At 33.6% G+C, this 22,040-nt stretch overlaps 2 protein-coding genes across 2 annotated transcripts; both read left to right on the top strand.

The window, feature by feature from the left end:
• Positions 1-3,593: 3,593 nt before the first annotated feature.
• Positions 3,594-4,145, top strand: LOC111877462 (uncharacterized). The gene has a single exon (XM_023873979.1). It carries the CDS (start codon positions 3,594-3,596, stop codon positions 4,143-4,145), a length of 552 nt encoding a protein of 183 aa, XP_023729747.1.
• Positions 4,146-13,885: 9,740 nt separating this feature from the next.
• Positions 13,886-17,117, top strand: LOC111877456 (AP2-like ethylene-responsive transcription factor PLT2). Its single transcript, XM_023873974.3, has 9 exons — positions 13,886-14,349; positions 14,429-14,831; positions 14,960-15,042; positions 15,228-15,236; positions 15,364-15,452; positions 15,553-15,626; positions 15,705-15,755; positions 15,847-15,923; positions 16,249-17,117. The coding sequence occupies exons 1-9, from the start codon at positions 14,214-14,216 to the stop codon at positions 16,992-16,994; spliced, it is 1,668 nt and encodes a 555-aa protein (XP_023729742.1). The 5' UTR covers positions 13,886-14,213; the 3' UTR covers positions 16,995-17,117.
• The last annotated feature ends 4,923 nt before the right edge of the window (positions 17,118-22,040 follow it).

Raw genomic sequence — 22,040 nt, 5'->3', positions numbered from 1 at the left:
GCATATGACAACTCTTTGAAATATAAGAACTAGACAATCATAAAAAACTACGATCCTTAGGTGGAGACTTAACCATACCAAACATAACATCTTACACACACAATCACATAATCATAAGCATAAATATAAGATCATGAAGGAAGCGAATACAATACATATCTGTAACAACATCTAATAGAACTCAAGTCTCCCCGACCTGCAACTAAAATGCTTGGCTCATCACCATTAGAGTCTCCTCCCTACCCTTGTGGCCATTAGTAACCCTTAGAGTAACTGGAGCAAGTTCACTCACCGCTCCACTCATCAATCTTGGACAATCAACCTTCTTGTGGCCCACCTAATTTCAGTGAAAACAAATAGGACTCGAACCCTAAGGAAAATCCCAACTAACCTGATTGGTTTAACCGCAACTAAGGCAACCCCTTCCTTTCTCACAAAAACTCCCCTTGAGAGTCCTCCCACACTTAGCACAATGGCCCCAACCCTGATGGCCTTCCTATCGTGAATCCTTTGACTTGGGCCTCTTCGCCCGACTCACTCCATTCTAAACCTGCTCTGACTCATGCCTCGTCTGATGCTTCACCTTAATCTCCCACTCTCGGAATCATGCAACATATAATGCTACTTCATCTTCTTTATCTCCTCATTTGTAGTGTACTATGGAACCAATAAATTCCTCTCCCTGAACTTCATGTTGATCTCCGCCACGGTCTTCGTTATCCGATGAAGCACCAAAAACTCCTTTGCCAACTATTACACCTCAATGTATGGTGCAAACTTTTCCTTGAATCTCAAAAGGAAATTTGTCCTCAACATAGCCACCACAACCTCTGCTCCCAAGGAGTAACCAACCTCCTTCCACTAGTCGTGGGGTCCATCCCTCATAAGGAAATATGTAAATACCACCTTCAACTTCTCATGGAAAAAACTAGCTTGCTGAGCATTCTACATGTCATCAATTCACCACCTACTATAAAAAGGGTCCTTCTTCTCAAAGAACTCGATGGCTCTGCAAGCATTGAACTCCCGAAAAGAGAGAGTTTACGCCCCAATCTGACCAACCATAATCTCTTCATGAAACATGCTAAGCCGCTCATCCACTAGCTTCATGATCCCCTCCATAATCTTGAAGAGATGGAACAAGAAACCTAGATCTAGAATCTTGGAACAAAAACTTGGATCTTGAACGCTTACAAGATTCTAGAGAATGCATAAGAGGTTGATGATGATGCTTCCTTGTTGGATCAACATACCAGACATTTCTTTTTCTTTTTTTTTTCTTCTTCTTCTTCTCCTTCTTCTTCTTCTCCCTCTTCCTCTTCCTCTTCTTCTTTTTCTTCTTAAAGCTACCAAAAACACCAAAATGAGCAAAGAACCACCAAGAGGATTTAGGGTTAGTGCTTTCTTGGGTTTGAGAGTGATGGAGGCTCATAGGGAACCCTATATTCAAGTTAATGGGGTTTAAATACGAAGGAAATCCTAAAAGATCATGGGCTTGGGCCTGAACAGATGCCATGTCGTGGCCATACTACCGCCACATCGTGGCACTCATCAAATGCACATGTTCTCGATTAGGATCGTCATGTCGTGACCACCCCATTGTCACATCATGACACATGATTTTTCCCAAATATCATGCCTTTTGACTCCTTGTTGTCCTACACTTACCCGATCTATAAAACTGGTCTTATAGTTGGTGTTTGATAGATTAAGGTTTGCTTCAAAATTAAAATGTTTTTGTTTAGCTTTCTTTCATATTTGAGGCAAGGAGTGGCCCTAAATGCATTTATGATTAGGAGTAATGATTTAGATATATAATCAAAGTATTTTATTTAAGTTTTTTTATTAATATGTATTGCCTTTTTATTTAGATATGTAGGAGAATGATATCGAAATCCTGATGTCTTCATCTTTTTTAGGCCATTGTCTTTCTTCATAAAGCAAGTCATGTAGTTGTTTGTAAGATCAAATGTTGGTTCTTTTTTTAGGGTTATGTTCTAAGTCATGTAGTTGTTTGTAAGAATTCTTGTAAGATCAGATTACCATTTCCCAGTTTCCAATGAATAAGGATCTTGTGATATTATGAAAGAAATGAGTTAACTTTTTTGTTGATTTCTTTATAATTCCATCTTATTTCACTAGATTTATTGTCTCTTTCATTAGATCTTGATAACTTGTCTTTTGCGAATTGATGAACATATTCACGTGTATTGACAATTAGTTGGAGTTGTTTGTAGTTTAAATTGAACAAAATACAAGATCTTAATTCAAGTTTTAGATAATCCGGACAATTTAAGAGTCCAATTATTTATCAAAGTTGACGTTCATAAATGGAAAAGAGATGTTCCATATATTTTTCATAGGCATAAGGAAATTATAAACGGATATAAAACCAATAATATGAAATTTTGTGAGTTGTAGTTATGATAAAGGTTATGAATTTATTCTCATTTCAATGTCTTGCATAACTATTGTTTTCTTTTTTAATATTTTAATTACTTAATGATTGGTTGAATGGTTAAAATTTACAATGAATGAGGACAAACAACCAAGTATTTATCAGAATTAATAAATACTAAGGCCATCTCTAATATATTGAACTCATATGAGTTTAATTGATTAACACATATACATTTCACTCATTATACAATTTTACCCATTAAACTCTATACAATTTAATGGATTGCCATATCATTTACCATTTTTTTATTTGTTATTATTTTTTTTAAAAATTAATTAGCATGAAATTAAAAATTAAAAACTAAAATTAAAATTAACATTACTTAAAAATTAAAAATTAAAAATTTGAAATAAAAAATAATTTTAATATATATATATATATATATGTGTGTGTGTGTGTGTGTGTATTTGTGTGTGTTTGTGTATGTGAGGAGAGAGAGTATAGAGTTCAATGAGGATTGAACTCTTCTTTCTATTAAATCTAGTCATTTTCCCACAATGAAGATTTTGAGTTTAATGAAATTAAACTCCCCATTAAACTCTCGTTGGATATGGCCTAATATATAAGGTGAAGATTTTTAGAATTTAATTTATATAGAGATTGTGTTATGAAAAAGGTTATAAGAGTTTTTTAAATAATTAAAAAAATGTTATATTTGTTAAATCCAATAAATAATACATATGACTATACAATTAGGTTGCATTAAAAATTTATTTATAAAATAAAATTTTAATTGTAGTTATTAGTATTTATCTATTTTGTAAGGTTAATGTTTGGTTTCTACTTAATTGTAAATGTACCAATTAAATCGTAATTCAAATTGTATTTAACTCAAGTTTGGTTGATATTATTGAAATTAAAAAATACGGGCTAAACTGAATCGCACAAATGATAATCGTAAAACAAATTGCATATAGATTTCAAAAACGCTTTCGATACAGTAAACTGGGGGTTCCTAGACTCTGTGATGGAGCAAATGTCCTTTGGCAGAAAGTGAAGGCACTGGATTCATGGTTGTCTATCCAGTTCTACTGCATCAATTCTGGTAAACGGTACCCCAAAAGAAGAATTCCCAATTTCATGTGGAGTGAGGCAAGGCGACCTACTATCCCCATTCCTCTTCATCCTTGCTATGGAGGGTCTACACGTGGCTGTTAGGGAAACATGCATCAATCCTGTAATCCAAGGCGTCAAGCTTCTCCATGAGGTCCCAACCATCTCGCATTTGCTATACGCGGATGATGTCATCTTTGTGGGCAGTTGGGACATAAGTGGCATCCAGAACCTTTCACGTATCCACAAGTGTTTCCCAATCTCCTCGAGTCTCAAGGTAAATTTCCACAAATCCTTCCTATTTGGGATTGGTATTTCAGATATGGAACTCCAGAGTATGGCCCGAGCTATTGGATGTCTTAGGAGCCAATTCCCTTTTACATATCTTGGTGTTCCAGTTGGTGCCAACATGCTGTTAAAAAAGAATTGGGAACCCGTACTAAAGAAATTCCAGTCAAAGCTTTCTTCATGGAAGGCAAATACACTCTCATTTTTTGGTCGTTTAATGCTCGTCAAATCTGTACTCGGAAGCCTCCCTACTTACTACTTGTCCTTATTCAAAGCACCTCAAGGCATATTGGACTATCTTGAAAAACTTAGACACAGATTCTTATGGGGTGGCACAAAGTGAAACAAATAAAATACACTCGGTTGACTGGCATAAATTCGTGGTTGAGAAAAAAGATGGTGGTCTTGGAGTTGCGACATTAAAGGCCCAAAACCTAGCTTTACTAATAAAGTGGTGGTGACGTTATAATAATAAACAGGGGAGTCTTTGGTCGATGGTCATATCAAGCATTCACAACCTTGATAGACAACCATCACAACCTTGATAGACAACCAATCAGTTACTTTACAAGGAAAGATGCAACAGGAGAATGGAGCAATATTTCTAAGGTTGTAAAAAGTCTCCAAAAAATCAACATTGATGCGTACAATCTTTTCTCTCTAAAGCCAAGTTCGAGGTGTAAAATTCTATTCTGGAAGGACGTCTGTGTTGGATAAGGTGTCTAAGTCCATAACTATATTTGGTATGTACTTGACCCAACCCGGCATGGTCCATTTGGGTTGCATGGCATCATGCATTTGGATAGACTTAATGAGAGAAATAACACTTGTGGTTTATTAATATATTATAAGTTCTAATATATTAATAGTATTATTTAATTAGTACTGATCAAGAATTAATTTGAAATTAATTAAGTGATCAAAAGATAACTAATTAAATATATGGGTTAATTGTGTAAATCATCCATAACTTATATAGTAGGCTAAAAGGCTCCATGGATTATCAAGTTGGGTTAAACCCATAAGATGCTCCATGGGAGGTACAAACCCATGGGTCATGGAAATGAACAGTCATGTCAGATTAGAGTTTACATGGTGTAACTCTAGATGTGACACACTATATAAAGGACATCATACTCACCAAAATCGGCTACATACTAAGAACAAGTGAAGGCAAGCCGACTTTGCAAGTGTTATACATTCTCTCAAAGTTATTCAAAAGCATTTGGTGTTGTGTGAAGCGTTTGAGACATCACACTTGGGGTGCTAGGCTCTCAAGGTTTTCAAGGAATCAAATCAACTACAAGGTATGTAATTCTAGCCATCTTTTAGATTAAAAATTCCCCATGTATGCTAGATAGGATTATGAACCTTGGAATTCATATTTTGCATGTATTTTAGACAAACATAGATCCAAGGTTTTCTAGGGTTGCATATACACTTAGGGGTGTTAGAATGCTCATAACCCATCAATGGTATCAGAGCCTAGGCTTGTTTGTTAAATACTTGATGAAAACTAGTTTTTAAAAAGCCAAAAACGGTCCAGACAAGAAAACTCGATGAGTTCTGGCCAAAAACTCACCGATTTTATGTGTTATTTCATGAACTCGACAAGTTCCTTGATGAACTCGACGAGTTTGTCTTCCAGTGAGCAGTTTTTGGAGCTTTGTTGCTGGAAATGGACTAGAAACATTACCCTAAACTACCTTGGTGTTATAAAACTTGTTTTAGATGGTGTAATGGTTATGCTAATCCATTTTCAATAGCAATTATCAAAATTTCAAGTTTCACATGGTTAGTTTTATGATTCTTGAAATTGTTGATATGCATGTTCATGAACTTATGAGTTTAGAAGATCACAGGAATTATTTGTAACTTGCTTGTTAGTTTAACTCTTGATCATTATGTGTTTTAATGGAATCCATAATTTGTCCTCAAGTTATGGATTACCAAAAGTCACACTTTTAAAGTCCATTATTAAGCATATAGGTTATATAAAATGAAAATTCTCTCATTTTATTAATCCATTAACTCATAAGTTATGAAAGATGAAAAGTTTTGAAAGTCACAAAACTTGCCCTCAAGTTTTGGAACATGTAAAGTCTTTTTAAAACTTTAAGTTCCAACCCCTAGAATTTAAAAAAAAAATTAAAATTCCACTCTTATACTTTATAATATTATAAGTTTAATAATTATTATATATGTATAAGAACAAAGTCGTTTTGCTGTTAGTAGGCCTCATTCACGAAGCCGGTCTATAAGGGGGTATAAGGTTGCTACCTATAAAATGGCAGCTTAATGGGTGTCCACTCTCACCCACCGCTTCCTTGATCGGTGGAGGGTCGTTAGCCGAATGGGTAGGACAAGGACTTATAAATTCTCATTAAAAGTATGATGAATATTATAAAGTAACTAAATGTTTTATTAAATTCTCAATCTTAGTAACTTTAGGAAAATGTGAATAAGGTGCTAATCCATGAAATTACACTTTACACTTTGTAGTTATTAGACTTATCCAAGTGGGAGACTGTTGGATAAGGTGTCTAAGTCGATAACTATATTTGGTATGTACTTGACCCGACCTGGTATGGTCCATTTGGGTTGCATGGCATCATGCATTTGGATAGACTTAATGAGGGAAATAACACTTGTGGTTTATTAATATATTATAAGTTCTAATATATTAATAGTATTATTTAATTAGTATTGATCAAGAATTAATTTGGAATTAATTAAATGATCAAAAGATAACTATTTAAATATATGGGTTGATTGTGTAAATCATCCATAACTTATATAGTGGGCTAAAAGGCTCCATGGATTATTAAGTTGGGTTAAACCCTTAGGATGCTCCATGGGAGTTATAAAGCCATGGGTCATGGAAATGAACAGTTATGTCACATTAGGGTTTACATGGTGTAACCCTAAATGTGACACACTATATAATGGACATCATACTCACCAAAATCAGCTACACACTAAGAACAAGTGAAGGCAAGCCGACTTTGCAAGTGTTATACATTCTCTCAAAGTTATTCCAAAGCATTTGGTGTTGTGTGAAGCGTTTGAGGCATCACACTTGGGGTGCTAGGCTCTCAAGGTTTTCAAGGAATCAAATCAACTACAAGGTATGTAATTCTAGCCATCTTTTAGATTAAAAGTTCCGCATGTATGCTAGATAGAATTATGAACCTTGGAAATCATATTTTGCATGTATTTTAGACAAACATAGATCCAAGGTTTTCTAGGGTTGCATGTACACTTAGGGGTGTTAGAATGCTCATAACCCATCAGTCCGGTGCGGAAACACATCCTTACAACTCCAATTCCCCCTCTTATATTGCATGGGATCGGCTAAAAGATGCACGCTTATGGAAAGAATCAACAACAATGGTTTAAAGTGGCGATGGAAAAGTAATTTGAATCAGGAAACAACCGCAAAACTCCATCAGTTCTACCTTTTATTTGGTTCTTTAGAATTTAACCCTCCTGGGAAATATGGTTTCTATTTTAACCCAGTCAAAAAGGGCACATATTTGGTGAGCACAATGAGAAAACTCATGGATTCTTAACTAAATCAATCATTTATTGGGTACCGGATTAGTTAGTCAAAAATAATTCCCCTCAAGGTTAAGTGTTTGGTTTGGCGAGCAGTTTTGGAGCAAATCCCGATTTTTGTGGCTCTTTCAGGCAGGGGCATTATGGTCCAACCCACAACCAGTGTGTTATGTGGCAATCACGAAGAATCTGTAAAACATTTACTGGTGGAATGCGAATTCTCAAAATTAGTATTAGGCTGGATATTCAAATGGTGTTGTGCATAAAGTTCAAGTATTTACTCAGTGTGCGATCTTCTAGATTATGCAGCTACATGGGGGAATTGTCTAGAGAAAAGGAAAATATTCACTATGTTAATCTATGCTTCACTGTGGGATATATGGCTTGCAAGAAATGACAAAATCTTCAAACATAAGGTGATCTCCCCTACAGGACTGGTGGATATTATCACTTCTCAAAGTTTCGACTGGTGCAAATATCGGGGGAAGGGCTGTAAAAGCCGAGTGGATTGGAACATCACTCCTTTTTTAATTCCTTTTGTTTTTTTTCCTTATGTAACTTCATTGCATTTCATGTACTCTTTATTCCAAACTTAGCAACTTGTTGTGTTTGGGTTTTGTTATATATATTTCAATTGCCCTTTTCAAAAAAAAAATTGCATACACTGAACAATATGTACTTTATGTTGCATATAGCAAAAACCTTTGTTTGATCAATTTTTTATTTCTATTTCATTATTCGGTTTAATCAAAATTCTAAAAAACGTTCGGAATTCAGTTGAGGTTAAGAGATTAATCAATCTAGCAGGGTTAATCGGGAATCGTAAATTATTTAAGAAATTCATATATCTTAAAAAAATAAGTATTTAAAAAGTTGAAATTATATAAGTATCTTTTTGAATAAAAAGAACTGCTTGAGAATTTATAATTAATCATGACGATTTTTATAGTCTCTATGTTATTTTATTTTCTCAAAAAAAAATATTTCACTTCAAGGAACTATTACATTTGTTGCTGTATAATAAGAACTTTTTGAAAATTTTATAATATATAAATATCATTTTTGTTATTTTTAAATAATATTGTTTTATTACTTAAAACCTCATACGTATTCTTCATTTTAGTAACATTATATTCAAATATCGTATATCAATGTACAAATTCATGTTGGAATCAAATATCTACACAAACATAACACAGATGGAATAGTTATAAAAGTATATACATTAATTTTAACTAATCATTACAAACCTATAGACAAAACGTCTATCTTTATAAATTAATATATTTTTTTGCAAATCTTTAATAGTTATTACGATTTGGAGTTATGAGTAGTATTTTTTTCTCAATCGTGGTTTCCATATAATGTACTAATTTCCATCTACTTTTATCATATATTAGTGGCCATACATGTTTTAAAGATCTCTACACTGTTAACAACATATAACACCCATCTATTTATGTAAAAAAACGAATTTTCTCTACAAACTAATTTATGAAAAAAAAAATTGCACTGGTCACTTGGTGAGGTAAGCGACTAGTGTCTCTCTCTCTCTCTCTCTCTCTCTCTCTATATATATATATATAATAGGAGATTCCGGAAAAGAAATTAGAGATTTTGCAATTTAACGTCAACCATATATTTTTCATTTGTCACTTTAGCGTTTCAGCATACCGGCATGACGAGAGCATTCTAATATTAAATGATTATACATCATTGCTCGTTCCTTTTTCCACCGTCAAAACCACCACCATCACCTTTTCCATCAACCGACCCGACCACTGCCACCTACGTAACCTGTACCACCGCCACCTCTACCACCACCCTCTCCTCTCCTCTGCCACGAACTACTATAATCATATATGATTAATCACTTTATGAATATATATATATATATATATATATATATATATATATATATATATATATGCATGTGTGTAAGCATTTATTATTAGACAAATATGTATAAACAAGAATAATTATCTATGATTATAAATTTATGACATGTAATCATTTATGATTATGTTCAAAAAATTTGAAAACCAACATAACATTGAGACTATAAAGTCAACGTTTAAAAAGTTTGAAAGTTGAAAATGTCAAACAAACAAAAAATGTGGAGGTATGCACCAACATGCTTCTTTAAATGTAGAAACATGTATATTTTGATGAGTATGGATCTCTCATCTACCACTTTAGCTCCAACATACCAACATGGCAGAAGAGATATATTCATAAATAATTATGCAACACCACGAGGTCCTTCTATCCTACCATCTACCTTGCCACCATAATTCATAGGTGGACAGGATAAGAAACTCGACCAATCATAGAACAACACTAGACATCCCGAGAGAAATAGCAGTTGAAAAAAATATGATATTTATCTTCAGTTATATTCAAATAGAAAGGCAAAAAGAAGATGACAAATTTACCCCTCTTAGTGCGAGGTTAATGGCAACTAGAATTATGTTTAGTAACATGTGTCACATAAAGCAATTGGTCTTAACTGGGACCCATGAAATCCAATGAAAACTCAACCGGTCTTCACTTTTTATCTTGCTATCCATTAAGGCTCATATATATCTCACACTGAAATCACCATTTTGTCTACCTTCCATATGCATGATTCAGAAACCTCCGGAAGCTATACACTAACCACCTAACTATTTATGGAAATTAACTATCTTAATTCCTCAACATTTTGTAGACCCCTCTTCCAGCACCAAGTTCTACTATAGAAGGATGCATTAACTTTATCAATAATTTTGCAATTTTTTGAGACTCAATTATATATAGCTTTGGGAAGACATCTTTGAGCACCACATTATAGAACCACACATCCTTTCAAAAATGTGTTTTATCTCTTGCCCCTAGTTTTCTTTCAAAAATGTTATAAGTGGAAATGCTTTAATCATCCAACTCTAAACTGGTTTTAACAATTGATAATCAAATACATCGAAGCCAATGTCTTGCTAATGGTCTGTCATCAATTCCAGATAAGCGATGCATAGAGGTAATACATGAAGTCCAATGTGTAATAACCCAAAAATTGCAAGAAAAATTTTCATTTAAAAATCAATAGTTACAATCACCGAAATGGTCCAAGTCAATAAAAGTGTATAAAAAAAAATCAAAGTAATAGTATCCAAAAAGTGCGGAAATCATGAGGGGAGGATGTTGTGCCATCACGTCGGGCTCTTCCCTTTGTATTGGAAGTACCTGAAATCATAAACATAAACTGTAAACACAAAGCTTAGTGAGTTTCCCAAAAATACCACATACCAAACATATAAATTGGGCCTAGGCCTGTGATATATTCTAATCCAATAAACAAATATAGGCCCAGCCTTGGGGCATTATGCTAAGGTATATTTCTACCCAATCATATGATAGTGGGCCCCGCCCTGGGGTCTATTCAACCCGATTATACCATAATGGGCCCCACCATGGAATTTATTCCATCCCGGTCATACAAACATATATGTAACAATCACATAACAGCTAGCATTTTACATAACAGAATAATGGATCGGCATTGGTGCCTTCGGCCCATGGCTACTATGAGGAAACTCGCCTCTTAGTCTAGAAAGATAATTGAATAGGACACTACTCTAAATATCAGCTCTATTGGTTACCTATTCAATGGTAAATGACCAAACTCAACTATAATTCAAAAGACCCAAAATACCCCTAGGTCAAAATCCAGTCAAATCAAAAGTCAAAATGCCAGCAGAGTTGACTCAACCGAGTACGCCCATCATACTTAGCTTGTACGCTTAGCGTACTCAATGCTTGACCAAAATCGGGTTGTTGACTACATATACGCAACGTACTCTAGCATACTCACCTTCTATTAAGAGCATAATCCCTTAAGCTCTTTCACCCAAAATCTAGATCTAATCCTCAAATGATGTCCTTAATCATAAAGTTTCCAACTTTATGATCTTACATGGCTATTAAGTGCTCAAAACCAAAAACCCTAGCTTCTTAACTCATTAAGACATCCTAGTCCATGCATGGTGGAAAATTAAGGACCAAGATTAATTTTCTGTGATTCTAAACACTCCAAAACGTCTGAAAGGACAACCCAAATTGATTAGAGAAACCCATACGCAAATACATCAAGCTTATGGGAACGAAATGAATACAATTCATGGCTAATCAAGATCTAAGCAAAACTTCATCAAGATCATAACTTTTGACCTCCAAGTCGTGCAAAATGATGATGTGTTTCTGGATCCAAAGTGTTTCACTCTTCTAAGATGTTTTCCATTCCTTCTTCTTCTTCTAAGAATACTAAAACAACACTAATTAATGGCTCAAAAATGCTCTCAAAATGGATCAGAGTTTGCACAGATCGATATGAGGGATGAAGGCAGATGAAAGAGAGGGTATTAAGGCTATAAGGGTGTTTAAATAGTGTACAAACCCTAAATATTAGGGTTTTGGTCCAGGCCACATACACCCAGCGTACGTGATGAAACACGTTTCCTTTAAAATACTACGACGGACCAATTTGAAATCAATTTACATACCAAGGGCATAAATGAAAATATTTGAAAATCAAGATATTACACAAAGACTATTAGATTCATATTTTAGACGCCATAACCATTTAGTAAGAAAAGCAACATTTATCATTTCAAAACAACCAATGCCAAATCCGCCATTACATATAGGGCAAACTAAGATACTCCAAATGACTCAATGAATCTTTATAATGTTGTCTACGCCTCCGCAAAGAAACTTCCTCCGAGTGCTCTCCAATTTTTGAATCACATTTACCGGATCCTCTAATGTTCTCTCTCTCTCTCTCTTTCTCTCTCTCTCTCTCTCTCTCTCTCTTTATATATATATATATATATATATATATATATATATATATATATATATATATATATATATATATATATATATATATATATATATATATATATATATATATATATTAGCTACCGTTTTTTTATAATCAGAGTACCGCACATAAATAGTCAACAGAATATGAAATATATTTTTCCCCATTAATTAATATCTTTGTCCCAAACTGACCATGCATCGGTTTGCTTCTAATCTACTATAAGTTTGTCCATATTGATTATCTTTATCCGATTTATTTTTCAGATATATGTATATATAGATTGGTGTTATAACCATTTTGCAAAATAGTTAATATTAACAAAGCATTGATACGATTTTTCTTATTTTCTATTTGTTAAAAGACGATTTGAAGATTTGTTATAGTGAAACAATTTTCTTATATCATATAACCTCCCAAGTTAGATTGAAACATTAATTGAAATAATTTTCTTTTAAACTATATATAAAATATCAAATCAAACATTACGCAATTTTGACCAACATTAATTCTTCCATATGATTATTTAAAACTAATAGAAAATATGAAAAAAGAAAACTGTCAAAAAAAATTTACTTTGACTGATCAAACCAGTAAGTGGAGGACAGAAGGCAGAAATTAAAAAAAATAATAATAATAAAAAAAAATAAAAAAAAATAAAATAGAGAGGCTAAGTAGCAACTAATTACTGTAACCCAACAAAGTTAATATTTTTTTGTTGAATCTTAATTTACTTTTTTGACGAGTGCGTTTCCCAATTACTTGGTCAACAGATTTCTACTTGGTTTTCTCAATCTGCCTCTCTCTTGATTATTTTTAATTTAATTCATGAAAATATCTTTTCTTAGTTTTTTTTTATTTGTACTTTATATTTTGTTAGAGCTAAATTTCGTAAATTTTACTCAATTACTTCTGTTACTTGATCATAAATATTCTTAAATTTAGAACACCTGCAGCACTGCACGGGGATCAACATCCTCCATCTATTAATATATTTTCACCCAATTCTTTAAATTATACATAGATTTAATAAATTATGAAAATCATCCCATATTTTAAACAACGAATTTCAAAATCTCACATACATCATACTAATACTCATACTCATGATCATATACATATGCAGAGAAAGTGAAGAGAGAAGGGGGGGGGGGGGGGGGGGGGGGGGGTTGAGTAACTTCATGTAGATGAGATGAGTATAGTCCAATAAGGTGATTTGGATAGTGTGGGGATGCTGGACTTTGGGGTGTCAATTTTTTGCAAGTACGAGGACTTTAGTGAGTTCCAATACATCCCAACTTGGATCACAATAGAGTGTGAGAGTTGTGAGTAAAGATGTCTAAAGAATCCATCATAAAATTCATGTTAAATACATTCAATCTTATTTTGTTGGTTATCATCTATGTTTATAAAAAATTTACATTTGTGCATATAAGTAGATCTAATTGTTATTTGTAACAACAGAAATGGGTGTACTAGATCTTTTTTTTATAATAAACACACTCGTGGCCTTCCATATTAGAACTAATTATATAATTAAATCTCAAACTATACATATATATTATTTATTTTAAATATTGTATAGAAAAACATTTATGTGCAATATGCGAGAGTCAGACTACATATAAAATACTTTGCAAAAGGGCTTCTAAGAATCAAGAGACAGAGAGAGAGAAAGAGAAAGAGAGAATAGAAAGATAAAGATGTATTTATTAAATACTTCTATCTTTCTAATAACTTCTTTCTTTTCATCTCCTCTTCTTTCTTAAAATTCCTGTCTTTCTTCACTCCGTTCCCACTGATCTTCATACTTAAATTCTCTCCAAGTTTTCTGAAGGGTAATATTGATATATAAACCCTCTCCTATCACTCCCTGACATCTTCATTCATTCTTAACCTTCCATTGACATCTTTCATTCCTTAATAGTCACTTACACTAAGTTTTCTCTATATCTTTTTGGTGTATAAAAACTGCAGACTACACAAGACGAAAGCATGAATTCAAACAACTGGCTTTCATTTCCTCTTTCTCCAACTCACTCGTCTTTACCACCTCATCTTACTACTCAATCCCACAATTTTTCTCTTGGTCTAGTGCATGATAACATCGACACCCCCTTTCCTAACCAAGGTACACTAATCTCATCGGTTTACTATTTCGCTTCTTTATTTATGATTGTAATAATATCGCTTCGAACATTTATGTACAGAATGGAACTTGATTGGGGCACAAGGCGCAAATGATCAAGTCCCTAAAGTTGCTGATTTTTTAGGTGTAAGCAAGTCAGAGAACTCTTCAGATCTTGTGGCGTATAATGATATCCAGGGTAATGACACCGATTATATGTTCACAAACAGCAGTTTATTGCCACAAGTTGAAAATACTTTATCTGCCACGCCTACAAGTTACGAACTACCAGAAAATGCAAGTACTTTGCAGTCCCTGACATTGTCTATGGGCAGTGGAAAACGTTCGACTTGTGAAACTAGCACTGGTGATAACACTAGTAATGATAACACTACAAATAGTACTACTAGCGTCGTTGAAGCTAACCCTAGAAGAACTTTGGATACATTTGGTCAGAGAACTTCGATCTATCGTGGTGTAACTAGGTGGGTGTTTTTTTTTTGTTACGTCTTTGTTTTATTATCTAATTTCTTCTGCATGAACTTCAAGATTCTTTTCTATGAACTTCAAGAATCTGATCAACGTTTTTGCTATATGAAATCTTTAAATACAGGCATAGATGGACAGGAAGATATGAAGCTCATTTATGGGATAATAGTTGTAGAAGAGAAGGGCAATCAAGAAAAGGACGTCAAGGTAAACAAATTTAATTCATCTTTATAAGGTATTCCTTTTAAAGAAGCAACTTGTAAAGTGATGGGTGCTATTTATATATATAAATTCTTCGTACTTATTCTTATTACTAATCTTTGAAAATGACTTAACTTTTTTTTTCATTGTCTTTCCGGCGATGTTGCTGCTCCGATTCTCATATGATGCAGTTTATCTGGGTGAGTTTGATTATTTATGATATCGTGTACTACTTTTCATCAACTAGATGTTCTTGGATCTCAAAAATTTAAAACGTTTTATTGATAACTTGTGATGGATTTATAAACTTCAATTTCTTGTGACTAGGTGGATACGACAAAGAAGAGAAAGCAGCTAGGGCTTATGATATGGCTGCACTAAAGTATTGGGGAACTTCTACCACCACAAATTTTCCGGTATCTATTTTGCCACCTTTTTCTATCTTTGAATACATGCAATAATGCAACCTCATGTCACGAGCAAATAATGAAAGTTATCTCTCATTATATTTTGCAGATTACTAACTACGAAAAAGAAGTTGAGGACATGAAAAACATGACAAGACAAGAATTTGTAGCATCCATACGAAGGTTAGCAAATGATTATTTAACTCTTCATGACGAAAAGATTTCTTAGTATTGATATTTAATCACCATATCCGATTGCAGGAAGAGTAGTGGATTTTCTCGTGGTGCATCAATGTATCGAGGTGTTACAAGGTAAGCTACAAACCCTAAAAAGATCTTTTTATCTCTCTCTCTCTCTCTCTCTATCTTTCTCTCTCTAAAAAGTTCTTAAATACATGATCAGGCATCACCAGCATGGAAGATGGCAAGCAAGAATAGGAAGAGTGGCAGGCAACAAAGATCTATACTTGGGAACATTCAGTATGTCATATGTTTTAAAATCAAATCTTTTTTGCATTCATCTTCTGAAATCTTTTTTTTTAAAAGATCTATGTATATTCATGCACCTACACAGACACTAGCTTACCATGTGGATTACCAACAACACTAGCTTTTATTACCTTGATATAAAAACAATTTTCAAACTTCGGGTTTTGTCCCCCATTACACGCTCATTGTTTTCTTGCAATTAATTCATCTGTTTTCAAAACAAAAAGGCATGTCTTTTTCAAATCTTGTATTTACGCTGCCATTAATATATCAAGTTCTCAATGATGTTTTACTGTTAAATATACTTTTCATTCAGGCACTGAAGAAGAAGCTGCTGAAGCATACGACATCGCAGCTATTAAGTTTCGAGGTTTAAGTGCTGTTACAAATTTTGACATGAGTCGTTATGACGTGAAGAGTATTCTAGAGAGTAACACACTCCCCATTGGAGGAGGTGCAGCTAAGCGTTTGAAGGAAGCTCAAGCAATTGAGTCGTCAAGAAAACGTGAAGAAATGCTTGCTCTTGGTTCTGGTTTTCCGTTTGGAACAACCGCCGCTGCTGGTGGCGTTTTGCAAGCGTATCCTCTTTTACAGCAACCATTTGAGACGCAATCTCCACAACCTCTGTTAACTTTACAAAACTCTGAAATTTCACATTATACAACACAGGATCCTCATTTTCACCAAAATTACCTTCAATCCCATCACCATCATCCTTATAACATGCATAGCCCTCACCATTCTTCCAGTCAAACCCCTCAGTATTACAATAGCTATCTTCAAAACAACCCGGTTTTGCTTCATGGGTTGATGAACATGGGTGTTGGTGGATCTTCATCTTCTGTGATGGATACTAACAACAATGGCGGTAGCTCAAGTGGGAGTTACAGCGGTGGAGGGTATTTAGGTAATTTCCTTGGACAGTCGGGAAGTACGGCGGAGGAGCTTGCGATGGTTAAGGTTGACTACGACAATCTGCCAACTGAGAACTATGCTGGTTGGTCTGGTGATTCGTCCGTTCAAGAATCAAACCCAAGTGTTTTTACAATGTGGAATGACTAATTAACATGTTCAGAAAGATCGAAGGATATGCAAAAAGTCTAGACTTTCTGATAATAACAATTTTTATTTTCTTTGTTCTGTAATGGTTTTTTAACGTAATGGATGTTCACAAGGGTCTACTAATCCAACTTTTTATTTGTGTTGCGTCAGATCACATCTTAACATGAATATCTTGAACATATTATGGTTCAAAAAATGAACGTTCTTAACTTTTTCAAAGTGGTGTAGCTATTCACATTAAAGTCGTTATGAATCGTCACAATATGAAGAGATTGTGTTGATTAATATTACATAAAATGATCCACTTTATAAGTGATATAGAAAATGTTCATAAGGCAATGAAGACATTTGTTAAATACGAATGCGTACTGAAAAATACATTTTTTGACATAAAATTGATAAAATGATGAATGATGCGAAGTTAATGGTATTGGAAAATCACTATTCATGAACCTGTAGCCATTTTTATTTGGCGTGATTAGATTTAAATGTGTTTAGATATACATTTGATGTGTAATATGGGCTTGTGAGGATAATTATGGGCTAACAAAGAATGAATCTTGGAGGTGGACTCTTGAGAAGGGAGCTGGTTTGCAAAATAGAATGAAATCAGGAACTAAAACTGGATTCGCTGAATTGAATCAAATGAGAGACTGCTTCATTATTCATCTCTCAACTCTCTCTAATTTCTCCCACACATGCAAAGCTTAATTAGGGTTTTTATTCATTGTGCTCTAGCTGTTAGACAATTTTACACATAGTAATCTTTTAATCTAGATTAGAATAGATGTTTGTGATTATTGTTTTGTGTTCTATTAGTCAAGTTTGAACATCTGTAAACTTTGTGAAACGTTTTATATTTGGGTCTTATTTTTTATCCTGATTTTTAGTTGGTTATAATCTTGAAGTTGGTATCAGACTAGATAATTCCGAGGCAATTGTCTGCATAATGAAGAGGTTAAGGTTGTTCGTGTACTAAAAAGTGATATTGTAATACACTATATGAGTTCATTTCTTCTCTATTCTTTTACTTACATTTGGAAGGTGAACAAGGGAGCTTTGTAAGTTTTTCTTATCACATAGTTCAGTCTTTAGAAAGAAGCTATTGAACACACGATTGTTTTGTGGTACTTTGCATATAGGGGGAGATCTTGTTTGAATATTTCTCTCCTTGTGTTGTATTGTTTGTGTTATCACTAGACCAAAGTTATTCTATCTTTTAGTTTTTCATATCTACAGTGTTGCCATATCTGGTCCAAAAGGACTTTGAAACTTAGTAAGGTTGTGGACTTCTTTGTGTATGATTTCATTTATAGTTGGTTAAATTGGATTAGTTGAACATTATCAACTTATTGCTTCATCATGTCGGGTGAATCGTATGATCCAATTAAAGTAAAGTTGAGTCTGTGGATCCAAATGATCATGTTGTTCTTTTGTTTTATGATCTAAATACTATTTTGACTACGTTCCCTGATGAGTTGTGCAATCAATATATGAATCAAGATAACATATAATAAAAGAAAAAAGCAAGTAACTAACATGTTTCAACTCATATTGATCATGAATGATGTTAGAGAGTACACAAGTATGAGTGAGTACAAAAGTATGAGTGAGAGGAAATGCAAAAATGTATTTACGTCTGATTATGAACCTTTAACCTATAATATTATATATAGGCAACATGCTTTGTGCCCTTGAGAAACCACAAAAAGTACAAGTATACTTCGACATTTAAGTGAATGTAAAAAGTTCTACTTGAAATAAAAAGATATATCGAAATGTGACATTTTCGATATAGACAGCAAACTGCATCTTCGACATAGGAGACTTTGATATCAGCAACACTTAAAAGATACTTTTGGCATTTTAGGTTCTTCACAACAAATCATACTCTACATTCTCCCCCTTTGTGAAGAACAACGAGATCTTTAAAATGAAGGTAAATTCTTCACAACCTACAAGTGTCTTTCTAGTCTCCATGTACTAAATAAGAATATTTTGAATTTCCATTTTGTCTTCCATAGAATTATTCTTGCAATTAACAATTCTGATTAAAATATTCTTCAAATTTACAGTACAATACATCTCCTTAATATCAATATAAAACATATTCTTCATTTGAAAACCTTTGATCTTTTTACCTCTAAACACAATCCCTTTTGGTTTCATCAAAATCCCTTAATCTTCATATTGTTCAACATTCTCTAAATCAGTATTGGGATTCTTGGTAGAATTGTTATATACTTTGGTAAACTCAAAATTTTATAAACCCAGATAAGCAGCATAACAATCTATAAAGTTCTTGATGTGAGGATATGCAATCACATAGGCATTCTTGTGTGCAACATGTGAGTTATAAAGTTCATTGATGATTTTTGCCATATTAATGGGATCACTGAGATTCTTCAAAGAGAATTTTGCTATAGTATAATTATAGGCTTGATTAGCAGCTCTAACAAATTTATATCGATCATTTTGAAAAAGATTATCGAAAAGCACATCTTTTGATATTGATGTCAGCTTGACAATTTTCTTCAAGGACCAAGCTTCTTCAACTTTCTTTCCAAGAACTGATTAAAATCGAATCTTGATATTCTTGTAAGCTTTTTGATCTTAAAAATCATCTGGCAACTTAAACTAAGGAAAAGTGAACACTCATGGGTTAAATGGAAAATCCAATTGTGACATCGTAGAATTCTCAACAGCAAAACTTTCTCTAGGTTCTTTCTTAAAAGCATTAACATCCGCTTAGGCAATATCCTTGATAGTTTCATAATTCCATTTTTTATTTATATCACATTTGTCCAAACCAGGAGGACCATTCATTCTTCTTCTCACAAAGCTATTTATTTGCCTAAGCTTTTCATTCATTTTTTCTTGTAATCCCTTCTTTTCTTATTTTGACAACTCTATAGACTTGTTCTTCCCTTTTTATGAAACATTTTTTGTTGATTTTGATGAAGAAGTGGCGATAGGTTTGATTATCACACCTTTATTTGATTGCAATTTACTCATGTCCACTTGAATTAGATGAGTTGTAACTAAATTTGTAGTTACAATTGTTCCATTGTTTAAACTAGAGCATTTGGAATTAGAATATTCTTTGGAAAAATCTTTCCAACAGGCTGCACCCTTTTTACAACAGATCCCAACCCAGATGAATTTCCTTTATTCCCCCCTTGTGACAGTTGATGTGAAGCATCATGTGGAGAATTTTTTAGAAGTCTGACAACTAAATTCAGAATAGGAGCCAGTTGAGATTTAAAAGTTTCTTCAACAAAGGATAAAGCCTTAGACACATGCTCGATAAAGGAAGCAGATGATCAAGTTTTTATGAAAGAAATAACTTGTTTATCAAGATCATTCAAGTGAGTCTTCAATTCCATTATAACAAAAAACAATGGTTATTTCTTTCCCAGATGAGCCTTACATTCAACATTGAATGCACAAATATCTTCGAGTAAAATCTTGATATTAGAAATCAAATCATCAACATTCGTTTAAATACTAGAAGATAGCTCTTCAACATATTAAAATACACAGCTAGCTTGTTACCAATCCCTTGAATTTTTAAAGACATCGACTCCTTTAAACCTTCCAAACATTCAACAACTTCATCTTTCTCTTGCCACATTATGTTGTTCAGCGACCTCAAACTTGAATGATTTTAATGCATTATCTAATCTTTCATTGATATCAATAACAACTTATTTAAACAATTGGTTCACATTGTTTTCATGACTGGTCAACATTGTGTCGATTTCATTCTTGTTGATAGAAAGAGTATTATAAGTAGCAGAAGAATCACATACAAACTGAAGAAGCATATTTATCTTAGAGTTATGAATTTTAAATTTCTTGCTAGACATAATTGCTTCATCTTCGAATTACTCATCTTTTGTGTCGAAAGCAATTGGACCAAAATCAAATCCAATATCAGGTTCAACATCAGTTTGATCATGAGACTGTTTTTAACCAAGATCAATTTGAGGATCCGTAGTCTGTAATGAAAATAAAGTCATGAAGCGCTACTGAAGAACACCCTGGAAAGTTGGTGAATTATAAGGAACAATAGCAGAAGGAATTGACGAAACGAATGGAGGTGGAAGAGGAAAAGAACTTTCATGTGGAGGTACAACACGAGTATTTACATTTGAGACCACATCAAATGTATGCTCCGAGATGTCTGGATGACTAATATCCTTTGTATTAAACTCAATGGTAGTCGCAATTGGTGGAGAAAGTGGTTTCGATGTTGACATAGGTTGTAATTGTGGAGGTATCGAAATGAAGGTTTCAATGTTCATGATATGTGAGTCCACATTATTTGTCGTCTCAGGAATATCCATATTACATGTCTCCTCTACATTATATTCGAAAGTGGTAATCCTTTGTGGTGAAACATGTCAAGTGGAAGAAGGTTTCGACACATGTACCTCATTAATAAGTGTATCAGCATCATCAACATTAGCTTCCATTTAATAGTGTAGTGATATTGCTAAATTTATTCATATATTCTATGAAATAATTAAGTATATTTAGTTACATTTTAGCCATTAATTAAGATATTTTGTACTTATTATGTTAACAATCTATTTTGTAGCTAAAAATACTTTCTCGTGGAAAAGGAGCTAAAACGAAAATTAGAAGCAAAGGACTTGAAGATATCATCAAGAGAAGAAAACCGTGTAGAAAAGTACCTTCCACGTTATAGGCATACCCTTTTCACGATGTGGTGACATGTGCAACATGAAACCTTTCCCGATGATATGCATGAAGACTTACAGAATACGCAAAGAAAATGTCTCCCAGGACGTGGCGAGACCCCAAAGTCGAGAACGGCGGAATACGTTCTGGGGTGGAGGACGTCATGTACAATATCATAACAATTGCATAATAGTAAAAACAAGTGACAACAACCATTGCACTTATATAGTAAATTTAATTACAAACGTGTTCTGTAAAGTTTAATAGACACCAAAAGTATAACAAAATAAAAGATGGGTCCTGTATGTGCTCCATCATCTCCAAAAGCTGCACCTATAC

Source organism: Lactuca sativa, chromosome 6, assembly GCF_002870075.4.
Source record: "Lactuca sativa cultivar Salinas chromosome 6, Lsat_Salinas_v11, whole genome shotgun sequence".
In the NCBI taxonomy this organism is placed as follows: Eukaryota; Viridiplantae; Streptophyta; class Magnoliopsida; order Asterales; family Asteraceae; genus Lactuca; species Lactuca sativa.
The sequence above is the reverse complement of the archived record's forward strand: the minus strand, read 5'-3'. Positions and strand labels throughout refer to the sequence as shown.

Bases quoted from the DNA above. Each gene is read 5' to 3' on its own strand.
- LOC111877462 (XM_023873979.1), top strand. From the start codon at position 3,594: ATGGAGGGTCTACACGTGGCTGTTAGGGAAACATGCATCAATCCTGTA.
- LOC111877456 (XM_023873974.3), top strand. From the start codon at position 14,214: ATGAATTCAAACAACTGGCTTTCATTTCCTCTTTCTCCAACTCACTCG. The intron at 14,832-14,959 runs GTGGGTGTTTTT...CTTTAAATACAG, and splicing joins ATCTATCGTGGTGTAACTAG to GCATAGATGGACAGGAAGAT. The intron at 15,924-16,248 runs GTATGTCATATG...CTTTTCATTCAG, and splicing joins TCTATACTTGGGAACATTCA to GCACTGAAGAAGAAGCTGCT.